A 21,097-nucleotide genomic window follows, 5' to 3' on the forward strand; every position below is an offset into this window, starting at 1 on the left:
ATTTTATCTAAATTATGTTACTTTCCTTTTCCTCCCATGGGTTGTCAAAACTTTCTTTATCTTTTGTTCTCTTTTTCTTCCTTGGGAAAAGAAAAAATTGTTCTTTATTGTCACATTTCACAATAAGCAGAATTGGTTATTTCTTTTGATAGCAATAAAAGGGAAATAAATTTTCAGTAATGAGTGATGTAATTCTATTAAGCTGTCATCAGTGAATTGTAATGGAAGTGTTCTCAAATACCATAACACAGCATTGCAACAAAAAGCAATTCATTGTATCAGATAGTCCTAGAAGTTAAACCATACTGCTTTCATTCATTTCGGTATGGGTCAGTTTTGAAGTTGAGAGGCTTTAAAAACCTCTTGAACGTAACTGGACTTAGCAAAGATTGCTGAAACAGTGGCATTAGTTCAGCTCTCCTTTTCTACTGTTGCTGTATAATATGCGTAGACAATGTGCTTTAGCTCTGTATTGCTTTGACGTCTAAAGAAAACTGATAGGATCTACTTAAACACCTCCAACTGCCGAGGAAACTACCCTTCTATAAAATAAAGATCTTGCTTTTATGCTATAACAAGTGTGTGTCATCTTAGAGTTAAGACTTGCTTTGTCTGAGATCTAGTAAGGGTGCAGAGTATGGTGCTTTGACACTGTGATCAGTAAAGCCAGGGAGATGAGGCCAAGTTCAGCAGGCAGCATGTTTTCGCCACTGGCATCTTTACTGTGGAAAAATTTAAAAAAGGAGACCAGGCTAAGCCCCAGTTCTGCCTGACTAGATTTAAAGATAAGTCTTTTCTGTTTTGCTAAAGCATCTACTAAAAGAACCATTTCTCTTGAGGAATTAACTTTGAGGTGGGCTCCCCATTCTACCAGTGCTACCAACGTGACCGAGTAAGTTTGAACTATTTCAAAGATGGAATTGATTAAGATATTTTAATGGCTTGTTTTCTCCATTTGCTCATTTCAGGGAAGTGTTTTGGGAAAGGTGCTGACATCCTTCCTTAGATGTTATTTAGCTAGGTTTCAATTCTACCATAGGTCTACTTAAATTTAAAAAAATCTTTTTTTTTTTTTCCTAGCAATGATGCTTACATGATTTGTATTGTTCTCTTTGTCTTTTTAGTTTGTGATTTAAGACCTAGTGCTTTGCCTGCATCATTTGATGTAAGTCGTTCAATGTTTGATCTCAGAAGCCCACCTCATCGATTCATGAAGGTGAGTTCCCCTTGTAATTTAGGTTATACTGAAACCTCAGCTTACGTGGTGTATCTGTTCCTGTTGCATTGTGCTTTCAAAGTAAACAGTGAAGGGCATTGTACTATGCACTGGAAGGACTAGAGGGCAAAGTTCAACGTCGACCAATTTCAAGAGGCTCTTTCCTGATGTCTCCTCTGACTACTGCTGTTCTAGCCCAATGGGGCTATTGAGAACCTGAGTAGGCTGTTAGGCAGGACAAGGCAGACAAGAGGCTGTGGTTTGTCATCTTGTGATTTCCCCCATCAGTTGAAAAGTGGAACACTAGAAGTTTCCATTGATGCAAAAAACACTGCTTTTTTTCTTTTTTTTTTTTTTTTTTCCCCAAATAATCATCTTTTCCATAGAGATGAAGTTGCATATATATCAGTGAGCAAAAAAAAATCTGTGCTGGCCATATGTGTCCTGTATTAGCTCTCTGCATCAAAGTAGTAATTCCATGCTGCTGGATCAAAAGATTAGTAGGGAATGAGACAATTATTTGAAATTCAGTGTTGTTTTGTTTTCGTCTTGTCTTGTCCAATGGTAGAATCTCTCTGGCTTTTTGTGTCTGTTGCTTTGAATGAAGTGATTTTTTTTTTAATTTTTTTTTTTTTTTTGCCCCCAGAGATACGATTCATTCTCCAGTGTACCTAGCAGTACCTCTTCCAGGAAGGATTCGCAAGGCAGTAACAGGAGTCTGGGTAATGTTTTGTTTGTTTATCTTGTAATGAAATATTTCCCTTTGCACTTGAAACATTAAGCTGTCTCTACTGTTGATGATTTTTTTTGTTTGGGGTTTTGGTTTTGGGGTTTTTTTAGATGAATCTGATTAGCAAGTCATTTTTGAGATTACTTTGCAATTTGAAATTAAGAGTTTTGGACTTGCACCTTCCTGTTGTCAGGAGATTGAGCCTTTGAGGAGTTCTTTTGCTTTTGAAAAATTCATCCCTGGATTTACTATCCCTGTGAACTAAGATGTTACAGATGTTCTGTTAGGATAGAATGCAGCACCTTGGTCACAGCTCTAGTCCATTTTCATGTATCAGTATTTCTCTATAGGAGGTGCCTGGAATCCAGTACCCATATTACTCTGAGAATTAGGCAAGAATATTGCATGCAAACCTAGTATCCTTATTTATGAAAGAATGCTGAAGAAGTGGAGATACTGCAAAATAAACACTAAAAAATGAGTTAAGTCCCCATGAAAGTCACCCTGCTGGAAGTCAGAATTTCACCCAGTCTCCTCAGAAGGAAGACTGGGGTGCAATGACCTAGTTTCAGTCATGACAGAGAAATGCTGGATATTAAATGGCTCTTCTGACTTGGAGAAGAGCATAACAGTGAAATGTTTACTAGGCTGGAATTGAAATCTGAGAAAGATAAAAAGGAGGCCAATTTATAAACTAAACAGTGAAAGTAATTAATCTGAGGGACGTAATAGATTATAAATGTGTTCTGGGTGTTTCAAGCACATGCTTTTTTTCCTTTCTAAAAGTTGTTCGAGTACAGCACAAATTATTAAATTCAGTAGAGATAATTGAGGTAAATATGAAGGCTTTTAGCTATGCAGAAGGTCAGGCTACAGGACTTCATGGATATTTTGTCCTTAAAATGTAGGTGTTAAGTATTTCAAACTTACGTTGAGAGAAGTTTTCAAAGATAGGCAATCCACCTACTAATGAGTTCCCTTATTCTTGGAATGAACTTTTAAGATACTGCATTACTTCTAAAAACACTAATTGGCTTTCTTCCATAGATACTATTACATTATCAGGTGATGAAAGAGACTTTGGAAGACTGAATGTGAAGTTGTGTTATGTTTCTTCTGTAGAACAGATTTGGATCACAGTTTTACATGTAAGAAAACATAGATAACTTTATTATTTACTCAAATGGCTATTTTACTATACTTAGTGTTCATTCTCATTGAATTGGGTTCTGTTACTTTAAGGAATACTTTTAGGAGAAAAAAAATTACTTTTAAGTATTAATATAAACAAAGTTCAGTCAAATGTAATACTAAGCTTCACTCAAAGTATCTTCCTCTTTCCCACCCCCTCCCTCCCCTTTTTTTTCCCCCCTGTTGCAACCTCTGTTCTGGTGCAGTCAATAGTAAAAAGTAGTATATGACTCTATGTTACTATACGTATGTTCTGATTGTGGACTGAGGAACTGTTCTGCATAGATAAGAAAGCTGAGCTGGTCATAGGCTGGTCCTGCTATGGAACTTTTCCAGTGGAAATTTGGAGGCAGCAAATTGGAGCAACTTTGGATGCAGCATTTAACTGACTTTAAATCTAACAGTTCCTTCAGGGCAGAACCATAATAGCACTTTGAGGACATGTAGCTTCTTGTGGCTTTTTTGTTAGCTAATGTGATACTGCTATGCTGGCTGTTTTATACGCTTCCAGGAACTATGAATAATTTTTAGGCAATGGAACTTTGAGTAGTCAGAAACCTTGTAACTACATCAAGTGATAAATACTACATAAGGGATTTCATGATTTATCTGTTGTCAAATTGCCACATAGTGAAATCATTAAAGTCTACCAAATAACTTTTTACCCTCTGGTTGTGAAAATTAATTATTAAATGATCTGAAGTGACACAATCATTACACTGGCTCTGATTTATTTCAATATTACAGGAATTATGCATAATTCTAGAAGAGTGTAGAAGAGTCTGTTTCTAAGTTGTCAGAAGGCCAGAGTCTTACATTGTCTAATCTGACTGTGTTTTCAATGTTGCAGTGCAAAGATCTGAGCTGGCCTTCTAGCTATGGGGAAGATCCTCGTATCTACGTCAAGGGAATTCTCACACTGCCCAAACCAGTGCATTTCAAATCTTCTGCCAAGGAAGGGTGCAGTGTAAGTAGAGGCAGGGATAACACCAAGAAATCTTTTTCCCCCCCAAAATTAAACTGAAATGTAAACGGATTTTTTTAAATGGACCAAACATACTCCAATACTCCTATGCCATATTTGCTGTGGTAGTTGCCCAAGTTCAGGTTGCTTCCTTCCCTGCCCTGCCCCCCAACTTCTCAAAATCCTATTAAAAGCCTTGTTCCACTTCCTCCGCCTATATCCTCTCTTGCATTGTACTGTTGTCCTCCTTTTCTCCCAAGTCTGCAGGACTGTCCTCACAGGGGACTGAACCATGAGCTGCTGGCCTTGGCAACTCAGTGGTGGGGAACTGGGGGAAGACTGGGCATACCTGTAGATGCATATTCACCCCAGGGAAGGTAGATGATGTCCTCAACTCGTTAAGGTAGTGAAAAATAATTCGGAGCTTTGTCCCTGCCAGGGTGTGTCAATGGGGGCTTACAACTGTAAAAGCACACTTTTCCATGGCAACCTAAAATGGTAGCCAGGAGCAGTGGCTATAGGACCAGCAAGCCTTGGTTTCTAGGTTTCAGGCTCGGTGCGACTCTCCTACAATGGTGATGTTACCCCTCTGTTTTTCTTTCTAGGACATTGAATTTATGGAAACTTTTGTATTTGCTATTAAACTGCAAAGCCTGCAGGCTGTCAGATTGGTATTTAAAATCCAGATGCAGACTCCCAGGAAAAAAACAATTGGAGAGTGCTCCTTGGCACTGCGGGAGCTCAGCTCAGAGGAGTCAAGTCATTGGCTGGATATATCTCCTCCCTCCAAAGCACCTGTAAGTGCCAGTACTGCAAAAGTATGTTGCTAGATCACCTAGAAAATGTTGCTGGAAATCTAAGTAAAATAATTCGGTACTAATTCAATGTTAACAACAAACAGTTTTTTTCTTTTTCTTTCTTTTTTTTTCTTTTGCCCCCCCCCCTTTATTGGGGAAAGGCATTTTGATGGGGGGAAAAAATGCAGACTTTTCAACTCTGCACATAGCTGTTCTGGTCATAAACTATAGCTGTTTCTGGGAAAAGAGCTAGAGCAAGCTCTTCCACACCATGGCCCACAGCTTGAGGGAGGGGCATTCTGGGGAAACGTTCAGCAGAGGACACCGGGTAATTGCCTTTTCCAGCCAACAAAGCATCAGAAGATCCTTAGGACTCACAGCAAGAGCTCAGAGCAAATGGAATCTGCTTTTGTTATGGAAGAAAAGTGCTAAGGTCTTCAGTGGCTTGAAACTGCAGAGATAGCTATACATTTCATATTCAGATTGCATGCTGTGAAGTAATAATTCAGACAGTTCATTTCCAGTAGTGTAATAAGACACAGGTGGTTTTCACAGTGGGATTTCCTTTCCCCCTACCCTCACTTTGTTTCTTTTTCAGATTGTGTCTAGGCATTTGTATTTTCAACAAATTAAACTTGAATTAGCAATTCAAAAGCAAATTTTATCTAAGTGTGTCTGAGTAATATGCGTGATACTCTTGATTTCTAACATAAGTTACACTTGACATTTTTTAGTTCTAACAAGAATAAGCATATTGCTTCAAAAGCAGTAAGATTAAGTGAAAGAGGAAGCTGTTTTAGAAACTGCTTCATTCCAATATAAATTCCCGAATCATCTCATAGTTTCTCTCTCTGCGTTGGCTTTCCTCACCATTGTATCCAAGAGCCCTCCAGACATTGCTGGAATTCATCCCTGTATTACCCTGTGAGGCAGCAAACTACCCTACTTGCCAATAAAGAGCCAAAGCTCAGAGTCGAGTAAGTGGCTTCCTCTCAGGGTTACACAGAAATTTTGTGGCTGAGCTGCAAAGAGAATTTGAGTCTCTTTGATGAACTGGAGCCTGACTTCTCTTTATCTGACCTGTTGCGCTCCTGCTTGGTGCATTTTGCTTCACTGAAGTGTGTTAAAACTTGGAAGGGAACCAGGACTAACAACGTCCTTTTAAATGGAGGCTGACAGGAAAGATGGGTCTCCACTGACCTTCTGCTGCTGTTCTTATAGTGTTCAGAGTACGTTAGCATCTGACAGGAGAGTAATGAGGGTGCCTCAATGCAACTTTCCCACTAGCAAAAATTCTAAAAAAAATTTAGACTGGAAATCTCAGTACATTCATGGGGGCGGGGGGACGGTGTATGTGTGTAGGCATGTAAAACATAAGTACTTCCATAACATAGGAAACTCCACAGCATGCAGTCACCCTGAACATTGATGACATTAAGTGATGGGGCCTTGTATCTATGGAAAGCATTGCTTATATCTCTATATTGCAAAATTCAAAAGTGTGGGAGGAGAATTCTGAAGGTTTTTGTGTTAGTGGAGCATACCTGGTCTCTTACTTCCACACCCAGGTTTAACAGAGCTACAGCTGCATGTCCAGTTTTCCCTGTATGTGTCTGCTCTTACCATTGAGGAGTCTTTCCCAGATGAAAATTGAGGACTCGTTTATTTGTCCAGTATCTCTGGCTGCAGCCCATGAGGGCCGTATGTGCGCTGCACGTAAGCAGTCTGTCAGTGGAGCACATGTACTACAGCTATGACAAGTGCAAGATGCACTTACTTACTGTGCATCTGCAGGTTGTGTATACAACATATGCTTACATTTCTGTCCAGGAAATCCCAGATAGAAATGTGGGAGCCCAACATATGACAGAATTCCTGTGTTTCCTGAGTTTATAAGCAACTTAATCCAGATGTTATGGCAACATTCTTCTGCTTGTAGGTGTGCCGTGCAGAACTTCAAATAGGAACTTGTTTTCAGGCAATAAACAGGAGGATTCAGTTACAGATTCTTGAAGCACAAAACCTTCCAGTTTCATCTACACCGCTGTCTTCAAGTAAGTTACATCAGCTGTCTCATGCCTCCTGTCTAAAAGTATTTGTAACAGGTAAATTGCTGCTCAAATGGGTTGGCAATTCATAACATTCCTTGCAAACCTCAGACTAACATACTGTGCAGTAGGTTTCCATTGCCAAGGCTTGTTTCCACAGATGTCTTACTTGATTACTTTTTGTTTGGTTTGAAGCTATGTGTTTATGTATTTTGGAAGATTTTTTATCCCAATATTAATCCTGACATACAAGAGCATTAGCTTGCACTTGCTGTTTGGATACTGTGTTAATAAATTCAGTATTATTGAACATACTCTGTGTGACTAGTCAGGAAAGCTATTGTACAGTTCTTTTGGCTAGACTTTTGGGAAATTGTTGCAATTTGAACCGTACATGTGGATCTTGTCAGTTCCTTTTTGGGTGTGTTTGTGAATAACCCTTTGTGTGCTATGCCTTTTTCCTTCCCTTTTGTGCTAGATTTCTTCGTGAAAGTTGGAATGTTTAGTACAGAAGGGATGATTTATAAGAAGAAGACTCGTCTTCTGAAGTCCACTAATGGCCAAGTGAAGTGGGGAGAAATGATGATTTTTCCAGTTAGCCAAGCTGAACAAGGAATTAGCTTTCTCATCAAGCTCTACAGCAGAAGCTCAGTGAGAAGAAAACACTTCTTGGGACAGGTTGGTTTCTGCTAACTAGCATGATATCCTTTACTTAAAATCCAGTTCCACAGGTTTCTTGGTATGAGTTTTAAAATACTTTAAATAAGGTGGCATATAGTAAAATAGTAAATTCTAATAAACTCTTCTGGATGTAGCCCAAGAAGGAATAGTACTGGGCTCTTAAACATACACTAACGTCAGAATGGGAGCTGACATTTGATTTTTCTTTTAAAAAGAAATCCTTAAGTCATTTTTGTGTGGAGTATGTGGAAGATTCCTTCCTACAGAGAGACATAAGATGTCCTTCTTGGCTCTAGGCTTTCTAAAGAAGACAAACATGGCACTCACAGGAGCTCCACAATCTACAATGTACTGTACAGAAAGGGGGTGTGTTGGCTTACCATACCAATACATTTCCAAAGAGGTGTGTGTAAAAGGAAGTAGCAACACCTACAATATCAGATTGCCTTCCTGGGTAAAACAATGCTGAAATCAGCACAATATTCTAAATATGTATGATCAAGAGATAACATAGGTGACTAAACAAAATTATTTTTTAATTGAGTGCTCTTTCTTGTCCTCTTTCCTTTCTTGCCCTCTTTCCTTTCTTGCCCCCCCCCCCCCCCCCCCCCCCGTTCCTCTTTCTTTTTTCCTTAACAACTGAAACTTCAGTAGTATCTCTTTGAAAGCATTTGTGTGATCATATTTATGTAACCACCATAAAACTTTGTAGTCTGGTCTCTTATTCTCTCTGTCCTCTTCCCCTGATTGTTCTAATTTACCATCATCCTGTCCCTTTTTTCTCTCCTTTTCTTCTTGGTATAGTGAGCCATAGCTGTTCTTAATGCACTGTGCTTTCCCTGACCCAGCTAGATTTAGTAGCAGAATTTTAATATATGCATAAATTAATAATGTAGAATTGATTTTGAGACCCTAACTGTAATGTCCCTTGTCAGATGAAGAACTGTGCTATCCTTAGGTACAGCAAATGGTACTGTCCCATTCTGGTGATGTTTCTTGTGCCTGCTGAAGACATGCGGTTTTAGGAGATGCTGATGTGCTATAGAAATGATGTGCCAGCAAGAGTTATGTGAAGTTCCTCCATTTTATGGAGCCTCATGTCACACATGTTCCATCCTTTTGTGATTCCTGTTGGTGGAACTGGATTTGGAATAGGAAAAGAAAAAAATTGTTCTTTTTAGTTGTGCTATGTTGGGGCAAAAATAAGAGGGTATGATTTTGCAGTCACTTAGCAATATGTGAGGTCATCTCAGTCTGACGAGGTACATTTAATCATGGATCTTATTTTTAGGGGAAGGAAATGAGCTACTTCTGCTCCACAGAGGTTATTTGGAAAAGGTTGTTTCAGCTCATGCAGGCAGACATTGCCACATAACACATGAAGACATAAAATATGGCTCAGGGAAAAATGAACTTTGAGCAATTGGCTGGGTAGCTGGAAAAAGATGAATATAGCTGGATCTATTAACTTTGTTCTTCAGAGAATGATGTTTAATTGGATGCTGTTCTAAGCAGACAATACTTAGATTAGGCTGCTTTTACAGGCATGTCTTTAATCATGAGCAAGATGTATATTGAGTCTCTGTGGATGAAACATCAGCTGTCTGTGGTATTCTGGAAGACATTATTCTCACTTCTTGAGGACTTATGCCTCAGCAGTGTATGCTAAATGTACTTCATGGTGAAGGTTTCTGAGAAGTCTTAAAAGGACTCATTCTTGGAAGACTTGAGGAAATAGAGTCCTGTAAATAATGATACCTACTTACATAAGCAGAATTCTTTTGGCAGTGGAGGCTGGTGATAATGTTCAGGGGGAAAATTTCCTACTTGTACCTCACTTCCTCATTTAATGGCCACTATCCATTAATTGAATACTGAGAAGAAACAGTCTCTTACTGCGTGACTGTGTATGGTATGGGCATGTTAGTAACCTCTGTGGAATGCAGGTTTGGCCCTGTCTGTTGGAGTGTGTGATTTTAAACGCTCATGAAAATGCTGGACAGCTAGCTCAGAATGCCAGATGGCTTGCAGCCAACTGGAGTTTGAATGCATAGAGCCATCACTGGCCCTGATGAGCCCTTGACCCCAGCACATGCGTTTGAATGGAGCAAGGAATGCTTAACTCAGAACATCATATTAAGTAGAGAAATACTAGTATGTAGTGAGTTCTCTAAGCTATTTTAGAGGGTAAATTTAAACTCAGACTCCCTGTGTTCCCAGCTGAAAGCCAAAATATGTTCATCCTAACAGAACTGTATTTGTTGCTGTTATGCTTTGGTTGCAGTCTACATGTTGTATCTCGTTCTGTACTTCTGTGGTATTTATTTGGAACTGATAAACGCTGGGCCTCTGTGTTATATCAGGTAAACTCAATTTTATTTTTCTTTTTGTTTCTTACTGCAGATCTGGATAAGTTCTGATAGCAGTAACAGTGAAGCAGTAGAGCAGTGGAAAGATACTATTGCCAACCCTGAAAAAGTTGTTGTTAAATGGTACAGCATTGGTCCATCCTGAAGACTGGAGATGAAACTCGGGACTGATTTTTTTTTTTTTTTTTACAAAGATACTCCTACGCTGTTTAAAATAGTACAAATAAAAAGAAAAATATTGTCTACACAGGGTCTTCAGAAGTCCTCCACTGCATCACACCTCCATGGTAACTAGGAAAATTCAGTTTCACCGAGACAAATACTGGCTAAATATTATTAAAAGGAGGACATAGGAACTGGGGAAAGTGCTCATTCGATTTTAAAAAAATCCACCTTGAAAAATATATTTTTGCCCCTTTCAGGCTCCACAAGAGCACAGAAATCCAATCTTGGAGAGAAGCAGCTTGAATCAGCATCTTCTTCACTAGTCACTGATGTCATCCTCATCGGCAATCTTGTCTTTGGCAGACTCCAGAGTCCATGGGAATCAGTCCAGTCAGTGGCTTGATCTTAGGTATCTCTGAGCCTCTGGGGTTGCACCTGTGTTGACAGGATTTGATCAGAGTAACGTGTGCCTGAGCAAGTGGGAAAGCTGCGGCAGTAGGAGAAGGCATAAAGAGAACTACACAATAAGGGAGTTCCCAAAGGCTTTTCTAATCTCCATCTTTGATTAAGATGTTCAGTACCCTGACATGCCTGTAGCTGGGCTGTTCCCCCATCCTTCTCTCTAAACAGAGAGATGGAAAGATAAGAGTTTCTCTAACCGTGATCTTTGCAAGTGGAGCCCTCAAGACTTGCTCTGTTTGGTTGAATTCTGTCTGGAATCAATGGAATAATACAAAGAGGCAACAGCCCTGCCTAGGATCAGGGCCAATACTTTTAGATAAATTACTTTCTTATATAGACTTCTTATATGTAAACCACTTCCTATCTAATCAACAATGTTCTGGCATTTGCTTACATTGCTAAAACTCAGACTAACATGAATGGAAGAGTAAGCAAATATTTACTGACATAAGTGCTTTTTGATATTCATTAAAATGCAGCACAGTAAGGGACTCCGTCTTTGTTTAAAAGACAGGCTGCTACTGCAGAAGTATTTGTTAACATGTCTAGGATGCTGAAAAATTATGTGTGGGAGTATATTTTTGTTACTTGTTTCTAGCAAGAAGAAATTACCATGTTTTTATTGTGAATTACATTTTTCCTATAAAATCCTAAGATTATTTTTTCTATTAGTCCCCATATTTTCAGGGGTTTATTCACAGTTATTTTTAAGGCAGGAAAATGCCATGTATATGATCGATAATACATACATCTAAAAGCACAGACCTCTTTGCACTACTTTAACTACTGGATTTAAAGAATATATATTTTCCATTAAATCCACTGCTTACACATTTACTGTTGGCTGTCTGGACTGTACAAATATGTGTGTTCATATAGATGCTGAATAATTATATCTTTTTTGTAACTTGGATCCCGTTCAAACATCTGACATTAGCTAGAGTGGCAGTGAGAGTACTCGCTGCTGGAAGGCAAAGGAACAGTGGGGAACAGAGAAAACACTGTAACAGGAAAGCATAGTATTGTATTTAAGCATAGAGCTCAGAGCACCTTTATTTTAACTTTTTTGACTTTAAGGGTCAAGAAAAAATGGAATCTTGTAGATTATTTTTTATCAGCTGATATTGAAGCTTTTAAAACTTCAACTATCCAGATTTTTGTTGTTGCAATTTAGTATTTTGAAAATGGGCAAAGAAAAGGATTTTCCCAGGCTCTTACATGTTCTGCTTTTTGAACAGTTTTTATAAATGAACTGAAAAAGTTTTATGCATGTAACTCGGAGAACAAACATCAGTTCTAGCTCTTACTGACAGTCATTGCAAAGCTCCCAGGAGGCCCAGAGGATCTTGACTGACAGCGTTAACTTCTAGCCAGTTACATTACAACACTTGGAATGAGCTTGGCCTGTTGGGTAAAATGATAAAAAGGAGCTGGACTGAGCTGATGTTCTTGGACTATCTTTACTTGAATACCTGGATCTTTTTTATTGATTGTGGCTGAACTGCAGTAAACAAAATTTCAAACTGTTTCCTTATGCAGAACACTGCTCTATTTGAAAGAGACGACAGGGATTATCCCAGTGTTTTGGAAGCTTCGATTACCACAGCAGTGGTTCTATAGAGATTGCCAACTCAGTGGATACTGTGTAAAATGGACTTTTGGGGCTGGTTTAGGACACCTAGCCTTTTAAGGGCTTAACTAGTAATGTCTCCTTTTTCCTATGCTAATATTTAATCTATGTGTTTATAATAAAAGTTATGAACAGAAAATAATAGAATCATTTAGGTTGGAAAAGACCTTCAAGATCATTGAGTCCAACCATCATCCATGCCCACTAAACCATGTTCTGGAGTACCTTGTCTATGCGTTTTTTGAACACCTCCAGGGATGGTGACTCAACCACTTCCCTGGGCAGCCTATTCCAATGTCTGATAACCCTCTCAGTAAAGAAATTTTTCCTAATATCCAACCTAAATCTCCCCTGCCACAACTTGAGGCCATTTCCTCTCGTCCTATCACCAGCCACCTGACAGAAGAGACCAACACCCACCTCACTACAGCCCCCCTTCAGGCAGTTGTAGAGAGCGAGAAGGTCTCCCCTCAGCCTCCTCTTCTCCAGACTAAACAGCCCCAGCTCCCTCAGCTGCTCCTCATAAGACTTAATGCTCAAATATTCCATCTTTTTTTTTTTTCAGTTGTATATACCAGTGTTTACCAGCATCTCAAACTGATGTTCAAGTCCTACCTTTTTCTCTGAGGAAATGCCAACTAAGGAACTATATTTCATGTAGCGTTGAATGTAGGGGAGTTGACTGCTAACACATTGAGGAGGTATATAAGGCCTCCCTTTGCAAGATGCACGCAGGTACTAGAGAATGTACTCTGAGGCACTGCTTCATCCTGTGCTTATTCCCAGGCTTTGGGGTTTTCTGCATTTGTGTGTGCATTCATGTAAGAATTTAATGAATTCTTAATAGTTGGCTAAAGACACTGCTTTTTTTCTACAAAATTGGAGCATTTAAGTTGCTTGTTGCCCAGATTTATTCCTCAATTTGTCCAGAACACTACAGTGTTCTTGAGGAAACTGTATTTCAGGTTTAGAAAGCAGAAGGTCCTTTATTTGTCCCACCACACAAAATTCGGCTCTGCTTGTTACTAGTCTCAGCTGACTCAGTGCGCACTCCATTACTGAGAGCATGGCAGCAGAGCATTGGGATGTCCGTTTCTGTGTGCACTCCAGCCTTGTTGTGTGTAGTGGGGTAGAGAGGGAAACAGGCAATACTTGGCTGCAGTAAAATGATGAGGAAAAGAAACTTACATGGCACTGTTTTGGTGGCTTTGTTTTTTTGGTTTTTTGTTTGTTTGTTTTTTGTTTTGTTTTGTTTTTTTAACTGCTGTGTCCTACTTCTGTCCTAATTACTGGCTCCCGAGATCTTGGGAGGAAACCAGGAATTCTCTTTGCTTTCCCTACTGAGGAAAATCATCCAGAGATGCAGAGGGACCTGCCCAGCTCAAGAACCAAAAAGTGCGCATTCATCGCATGAGTATTTAGCGTGCAAGTAGACCAAAGCTGTGCTTCAAACAACCCATCATCACCTGAAGTAATAGTCAAGTCCTCACAATAATGCCTCTTTTGGTGCTTCTGAGGTTGCCTGCCAGGTGAATGGTTGTCCAGAGGATTGCTTACAGTGGGTTGGAAAATGAAACTCTTTTGGAGGATGGGTGCTGCCAGTGAGTTAATTATGTGAGGTTATCTGTATAAGAGGTGTTGCAGAGGATGTATGGGAATGGAAAATGGCTGGAAGGAAAAGTCTTTGTAGATTATTTTCTTCCAAGTGCATGTTGAGAAGACACTGGTGTGCATACACACTAACTCTTGAACAGAATTGTGAAAGATGGAAGATAATTTGTGGTGTAGTAGAATCAACCAGTTAGACAAACTTACTAGCTGTCACATAAACCATTTTTCATTGATGATTCATTGGGTCTAGAGCTTATCAGTATGTTTTTTATGTTGGACAACAGTTCTGAAGAAAAAACAGGAGACAAGGGGATACATGCATATTTCTAGCACCAGTCCCAGGGTACAGCTGGCTTTAAAATGGGGTGTTACAGCAGGTGTTATTTCAATTTGAATGTCTTAAAAGGCCAGCTAGAAATCACATGGGATGTCTTGCCTTTTAAGTGCAGAATATTTTACTTTACTGCTTAGTGACTGCCTCACTGTAAATGCATGTGAGACTTTGGCTCCTCCAAATTCAGCTCCTGGCTTATTTGAGACTAATGCAGTATTCCAGAAAAAGAAAATGATGCATCAACCAATCCACAATATAAATTAGCAAGGGACTTTAAGTACTCCAGGACACAAGCAAGGAGAAGAGGTGTCCCAAAGCACTCTTCTAATAGTGACAGCTGAATGTTGTCCCTTTAATGCATGCTCAGCCACTATTTTGATTGTTAACATCCAAGTTTACTGCCATTGAAAATACTGTTATGAAATCTGTTTTGTCAGTTCACTTGATTTGTAGCTATAATGCACACATGGTTTATAGTTTGATTTGCTTGTAGTTAGCGACTCACTCAGCTTCTTAACTTACAACAGTTTTGATGAAAGCAGCAAAGTTTCAGAAGCTGCACCAGTTTTATTTCAGTGGACTCCAAAATGGATGTAGGTGAACTGGCACAACAGTTACAATCTTACATTAAATGTTACTCATACAGAGATCTGTGCCTGCTTAGTTAGAAACCAACCATAGACTAAACTTAATCAGATTTTCCAGAATGTGTGTATATAATTTCACTGGTTAATCAAACAATTCTGTTTTAAGTTTATTTATTTATGACTAATAGCATTCTGTATGTAAATGAGGCCAACATTTATTTTTCAAGTCTTTACATCTCAATGGCACAGCCTGGCATTCCTTTTAAGGAAAAATATGTAAGATTCTACCTCAAAAGATGAGTGGGTGTAACAGTTTGTAAATCATATTATCATAAAACTTTACTTGGAAAATAATTGTATTTGAATATCTGATCTTTTGTGATCATAACATAAATAGTGCCATGTTGCTAAATCCATCAGACATCCCTGGTTTGTTCTTTTGTTGGCAGGACATTTGTATAAAACAAAAGGTAATTTTGTAAGCGTTCAGTTAGGCACATATGCTGTTTGACTTGAAAACTGTCTGCCTGATGGAGGTTGCTTTTTGAGTTATGAGTTGATTTTGCAGCCAAAGAATAAGGTTGTCTAGCAATTGGGGGCAGGGTTGCCCCACTTCTTACTTTCATCCTGCCAACATATGTATGACATGGGAGGGAGGCTGCATAGTTGTGGAAAGCTTGGCATAAATCATGCTGGACATGATATACCCTCCTTGTTTTTCCAGCTTCTGCTGTAAAATTACATCACCATGTAAATACAGCCCTGTACATGATCTCATGCTTGGTGCATGGAAAAAGCCATCACTAAAATCAGCACCATGTTCCACAAACACTGCTCCAGCAGATTTACATTCTTTTCTCTAGCTTGCACTGAGGGACAGGCCATCATCTCTCGCAATCTATAGCAAAACTCCCATCGTGTTCAGCAGAAGCAACCAGCCTTCAAAGCTGTTTTAGTTATTTCAGTATTGTGATGGTATGATTTATCTAACAAAAGGTTACACACAGCTTAAATTTTTTTATATTTTTAAAATAGATAAAAATCTGTTCACAGTAATGTTTCTGTAGAAACTGAATTTCATTGAAAGTTGATCTACATCTCTTAAACATAATGCAAGTCTTCCCATAGATTTCAGTGGCTTTGAAACAAATCCTCTATGCTGATTTTTTATCCCCATATTTCTGACTGTGCAACTTTTTCCTTCCTTTTATTTGCCTGTAGACTTCTCTCCTTGCTCCCGCAGCATAAACATTTAAATGATGCCTGCTTTTTGCAATTAACTTTCTGCTTTCCTAGTAATGTTTCCCTTCTTCCTTATCTAGTACTGGGACCAGCATTATACATGTTCTACTTTTGCTGTTTAAAGAACTAGCTACAAGCATAAGGCTTTCAATCCTAGGGCTTGGATCATGTCTGATGCTCTGCATTTCTGAGCTACCTTTGCTCACAGCTTTGATGGTATTGTTCTTTTGGATCGCCCTGAATTTCTGTGTTGTCTACCACCATTGAATACAACAATGGGACAAATAAGTTGTAACTTATTATGTGTACCTGGGTATCTTCACTTGCCTTTCTCCCCCCAAAACTACCTTAGGAAATCATTTTGGGTGATGAGAAGGAGCAAGCTGTTTGTGCTTCTGACCTTCAAGGACAGTATGGTTGTTGGACTGCCATTGTCTGTGCTGTGAGACAAAAAGGAAGACTCAAGGAAGGGTCATGAAAAGCTGCATCACTGGGTGGAGGGAGGCTTGTACCTCTTGTATATATGATCTGGGAAACACTTACTAGCCTGTGAACTGGAATCCCTTGCCAGATGCCCAAAGGGAGGGGGTCATCATATTGTACTTTTTAACGTTATCTTGTAAAACTCTCTGGAGCTATGGAGCAACTAACTAGGGAAATTTTGCATAGGAGGAATGGTATGGTTCACAGATTTCTATGAAGCAGAGCACTGACTCAAAAGATCTTGGGAGTCTTTGGAAAAAAAACCCCAGTCATTGGAATGTACTTGTTAGTTTTAAATATAGCCAAGCTTTGTCACTTGTCATAGGAGAGGAGTGAATACTTAGCTTGTGATACATAGCAGAAGAAGAAAATGGCATGCACACCCAAAACAGGGCTGGGTCTCCTCTGCATTGGTATTTGTTAGTCCTTCGAACACTGAGGTGGAACTATACATGCTAATCTGCCCCTTCCCTGCAGTAAGGACAGGTTGGGTGGGAATAGTTAAGAGCAGGTAGTGAAGGAAGTAAAATAAAAGCAGCACTTCTGTTTTGAAAAACATTGGTTTTCAAAGCAATGTAACATGCCTGTAACTATTGACAAAGCTTTTATCTGACGTGACTTAAGATAGATGATTACGTATTTAGGTATTTGCTTAGGTTCTTTCAATACTTCCCTGGCCTGAGAATGAATTCATCCTCTTTAAATAATACTTCGTTCTGCTGTGTTCATCGACCTTTGAGCTCTAGACCTAATTGTGCCTGATTTCCTATGGATTCATCCCTTGTGGTTGATTGACTTCGGTGTGCAAATCAGGGTAGACCTTCTTGAATCTTTTTGCTGCACATCAGGTAGTTGCAGTTTCTCTCCCAGATGGATTCTCTGATTTCTAGTAAGAGGTGAGCTCATGACAGCTATTCCTTCACCTGGGAAACTGGGAGCTGGCTCTCCCTTGTGTACCTGAATGTTGTTGGGTTTTCTTGAAACCTTTGGAAAACAATTATCTGTGACATCTCTACCATCAGTCAGATTTGGCTGCAGTGACTATTGGGCTAAAAAAAAATTATTGTGAGCCTTGGAGAGAATGAGAGAAAACAAGCTATGCTGCTTCAGGACCATGGGGCTCAGCTGTGTTTTCCTTTGTTCTGCCACAGGCCACAGGAGCTTTTCAGATCATTGCTGATCATGACTCCAGCAATACTAGTTTTCAAGGCAGCTCAAGAAGACACATTTGTTAAAGCATGGATATTTTGGAGCAGTATGCTATGGAGCTGGCCACTTGCTGGCGTTTCACAGTAATGCAGTTTTAAAGATCTGGGTGAAGAGAGTTTTGATGTACCTTGAAATTACCATTGACTAAAAGCAGAAGCTGAGGTTTAATTAAGGTTAGTATGAAGAAATGCTTTAAAAGCTTCATTTTTAGATAATAGAATAACCAGTAGCAGCAGACATCAAGTCCCCTTCTAATGTCCAGCATGTACAACTAATTAGGACTCCATTAAAGCTCACAGGCAATAATAATGCCTTTTTTAAACCATTAGCCTTGCTACACTTAACTCGGCACTGAGGCTGAAAAGCTCAGTGTTCCACTGGCAGAGCGCTGACTCTGGCAGCTACAAACTGTGCTGAACCTTGGGAGCAGGATCTGAGATTTCTAACCATTGTTTTCAGATCTACCCTGTGACTTGTGCAGAACATCAGAAAAATTCGCCAATGGAATCAGCTTAGTTTCAGGTAGTCTGACTTGCTTTTGGAGCGCATACCATATTGAAAGTTGTGAGTCTGTGGATCTAGATTTACTGCACAAACATCCCCAAGGAACTGGATGATTGGATGATGACTCAAATCAAAAGTTTTGGAGGTTTTTTTTAAGAGCAGGACAGATAAGCCCAAGGAATTCTGGATTAAATTGTGACAATCAAATCTGCATTCGCAATTAACATGACTGGCTCAAGCTGATAAGCCTGTGTAGGGAATAAAGTGGGTCAGAATGCCCATGAAAGAAAAGCAGGGAAAAGTGGATAAATAGAGAGAGAAAGGGCTGCAAAAATCAGGATTAATACACTCCCCTATTGTCAAAGGCAAGGAAGTAGAGTGTTTGTAATGTTAGGGGCACTTTAACCAAGCGCTTGTGCTAAGGTGAAGTAGATCTTGGGAGTAGAAGAGGATCTCCGAGGCTCTAGTCCTTTGCTGTGATTTGTTACACTTTCCTGTCTCTCCACATCAGGCATTTTGTAGACCAAATACAACTCTTCTTTGGTGCAGACAAATTGCATTGTGTGTATAAATTAAAGCCTTACGTGTGATGGATTCAGAAGTATACTACAATGGGATTTCTGGTACTAACTCTGCATGTAACACCAAAATTCATAGAGAAGGAAATGTAACATCAGTGTGGATTCAGTATTCTCTGTCTAGCAACACTGTTCCTGGCTATGAGAGTAAAAATCCTACAAATATCCTTTCTGAAAAATACATCAGGTGCTGATACTCTAGTCAAACTGAGTGGTATTTATGGCATCCACTTGTTCTCAGCTACTTTATTTCATCAGCACTTCGTTCCCTTTCCCTGCCTGCACCTCTCTTAGTTGCCTAAGAGACAAAGCATACTCAAACACATCCAGCTGTTTTACTTCCTTTAATCAGCCCCTGGAAGGTCATCAGAATGACAAGTTTCTCCTGTGCCTTAGAAACGTGTCAAATCTGTTTGCAAATGTCCCTCTGTATGAACAGATCAAAGCCCTAGCGTGGTCAACAAAAGCAACGAGCGTTATCAGCCATGCAAACTGCATCAATACTTCAGCAGGAATTTTGGCAGAACAAGCCATGAATCCAATATTCAGGTGCAGATCCTCAGCTGCTGCAACATAAACTGGACTGTGCATTGATAGGCCTGAGCCAGCTCATCTTAGCTGGGGGTCTGGACATGCAAGCCACAGAAACTACAATCTTCTGCTAAAAAGCAAGAAGATTGTGACTGTTGCTGTTCAACCCTTGGAAAGCTTCAGCAGGCTGCATCAGGGTCTCAGAAGCAAGTGTTCGGGGCTGGAAATCCACTTTCAGCAGCTCACGCGAAAACGGGAAAGAAGAACCTTCACCTATAGTCTGGAGTGATGCAGAGTTATTCTGTATGGCCTTTCATATCCCTGGAGATCCATGATTTGCTTTCTCAGTTTTAGTGTTTCCCGATTAAAATATGGCTTCATGATCAACTAATAAGCCTTATCCATTTGTATCTGTCTTACTAAATAAGACAGGATTTAATGTGGCAGGAAAGAGGGAGGTAGAGGGGAAGAATATTTACTGTGATCCTTGTCAACACTCCAATAACCTGCTTTAATATTTCTCTGAACTAGTTGTCTGTGAGCTGCAAGTGGGAAGCCATTTTACCCTAATAGAAATGGTTAACATACTGAACTCAGAAAAAAATGGCCTAGTTCCAGCCTTTGACACCAAGTCTGTTTCTTCATGTGATGCAACAGAGATAATTCTTTCTTACCTTACAGAAGAGACCCAAATCAATAAATACATAAAATGTATTGCTTATTAAAATACAGTATTATAAAGTATGTACTGCTTATTAATTAAAATATAGTATTATATATCCTTACCTATGTTACTAAATACCTCAAAGAGTTAAAACACCAATGATTTTTTCAGACGTTTGCTTTTTCTTCATTTGAGCTCCTACATTTTCTTTGGGCAATGCAAATAAACTGGCCATATTTACTTTGAGTGAGAGTGAATCTCCTTCATGCAGTATTCATTCAATAATTGGTTTTCTGTAAAGGTTTAATAACTTCTTTTGTTGACTGAATTTGATCCAAAATCTGAAATTTGGTTTCATTTTAATATTATATTGCCTGTTTATCTGCAGTATGCCAAATAAAAATTATGTAGGTTGTCAGAAGCAAAGGTGGCAAAGCATTTACAGGAAAGGTAGGTCTTGAAGGATGCAGAACTGATTACTGAGTTGTAGTTCTAACAAGTTCAAATACAACCCTAGCTGATTATCCCTGGAAGTAGTTAAGTGTTTGAGGTTGTTAAACAGTCTTTGCAAAACAATGCGATGCTTTCAGTCCAAGGATGTCTCCTTCTCTCAGAAGGTGTCCGCAGCTGTTAAAAGAAACAATGGGAAACATAAGAATGAAACTGGGATTATTCTTCGACTGTGGGCCTTTTGAGTCAGGCTTGAGACACATCAGAGATGCATCAAATGGTGAATGGCTACTACCCATGCTGCATGAATTTTGTGCCAAATCAAAACACTTTGTTCTCCAGCTCTCTTGCCAGTCATTGGACTTAAATCATAATACATAATATCTAATAATAAGCTTGCAAATGTTCTGATGAACTGCTTTTGTGCAGTAGAGTGATTTCTAGTTTCTGTGATCCTCAGTCTTTTACAGGGGAGCCAACAACACATGCTTGGAAATGCATCTGCTAAACAATTAGCCCAGGAACCCCGTCCCTGGGATTTAAGAGTTCCGTAGTGCCCAGACTTACAGGTACGACAAGCACATAGTCAAATAGAGCTATGAAGCAAATCTTAGTTCCAAGGATAAAATTTTGAGAATTTGGAACATTAAG

General features: G+C 39.3%; 1 protein-coding gene across 7 annotated transcripts in view; it reads left to right on the plus strand.

Moving 5' to 3' along the window:
• TC2N (tandem C2 domains, nuclear) overlaps positions 1-20,242 on the plus strand; it is a 43,529-nt gene extending 23,287 nt beyond the window's left edge. For all 7 annotated transcript variants that reach the window (XM_069783610.1, XM_069783605.1, XM_069783607.1 and 4 more), the window contains 8 exons: positions 1,125-1,216; positions 1,863-1,938; positions 2,994-3,094; positions 3,988-4,104; positions 4,707-4,898; positions 6,838-6,952; positions 7,425-7,624; positions 10,031-20,242. In XM_069783610.1, the coding sequence (XP_069639711.1) occupies positions 1,125-1,216; positions 1,863-1,938; positions 2,994-3,094; positions 3,988-4,104; positions 4,707-4,898; positions 6,838-6,952; positions 7,425-7,624; positions 10,031-10,141 (1,004 nt within the window). In that variant the 3' untranslated portion in view covers positions 10,142-20,242. The remainder of the gene's footprint in view (positions 1-1,124; positions 1,217-1,862; positions 1,939-2,993; positions 3,095-3,987; positions 4,105-4,706; positions 4,899-6,837; positions 6,953-7,424; positions 7,625-10,030) is intronic.
• Positions 20,243-21,097: the final 855 nt, after the last annotated feature.

This window comes from Haliaeetus albicilla, chromosome 5 (assembly GCF_947461875.1).
Source record: "Haliaeetus albicilla chromosome 5, bHalAlb1.1, whole genome shotgun sequence".
In the NCBI taxonomy this organism is placed as follows: Eukaryota; Metazoa; Chordata; class Aves; order Accipitriformes; family Accipitridae; genus Haliaeetus; species Haliaeetus albicilla.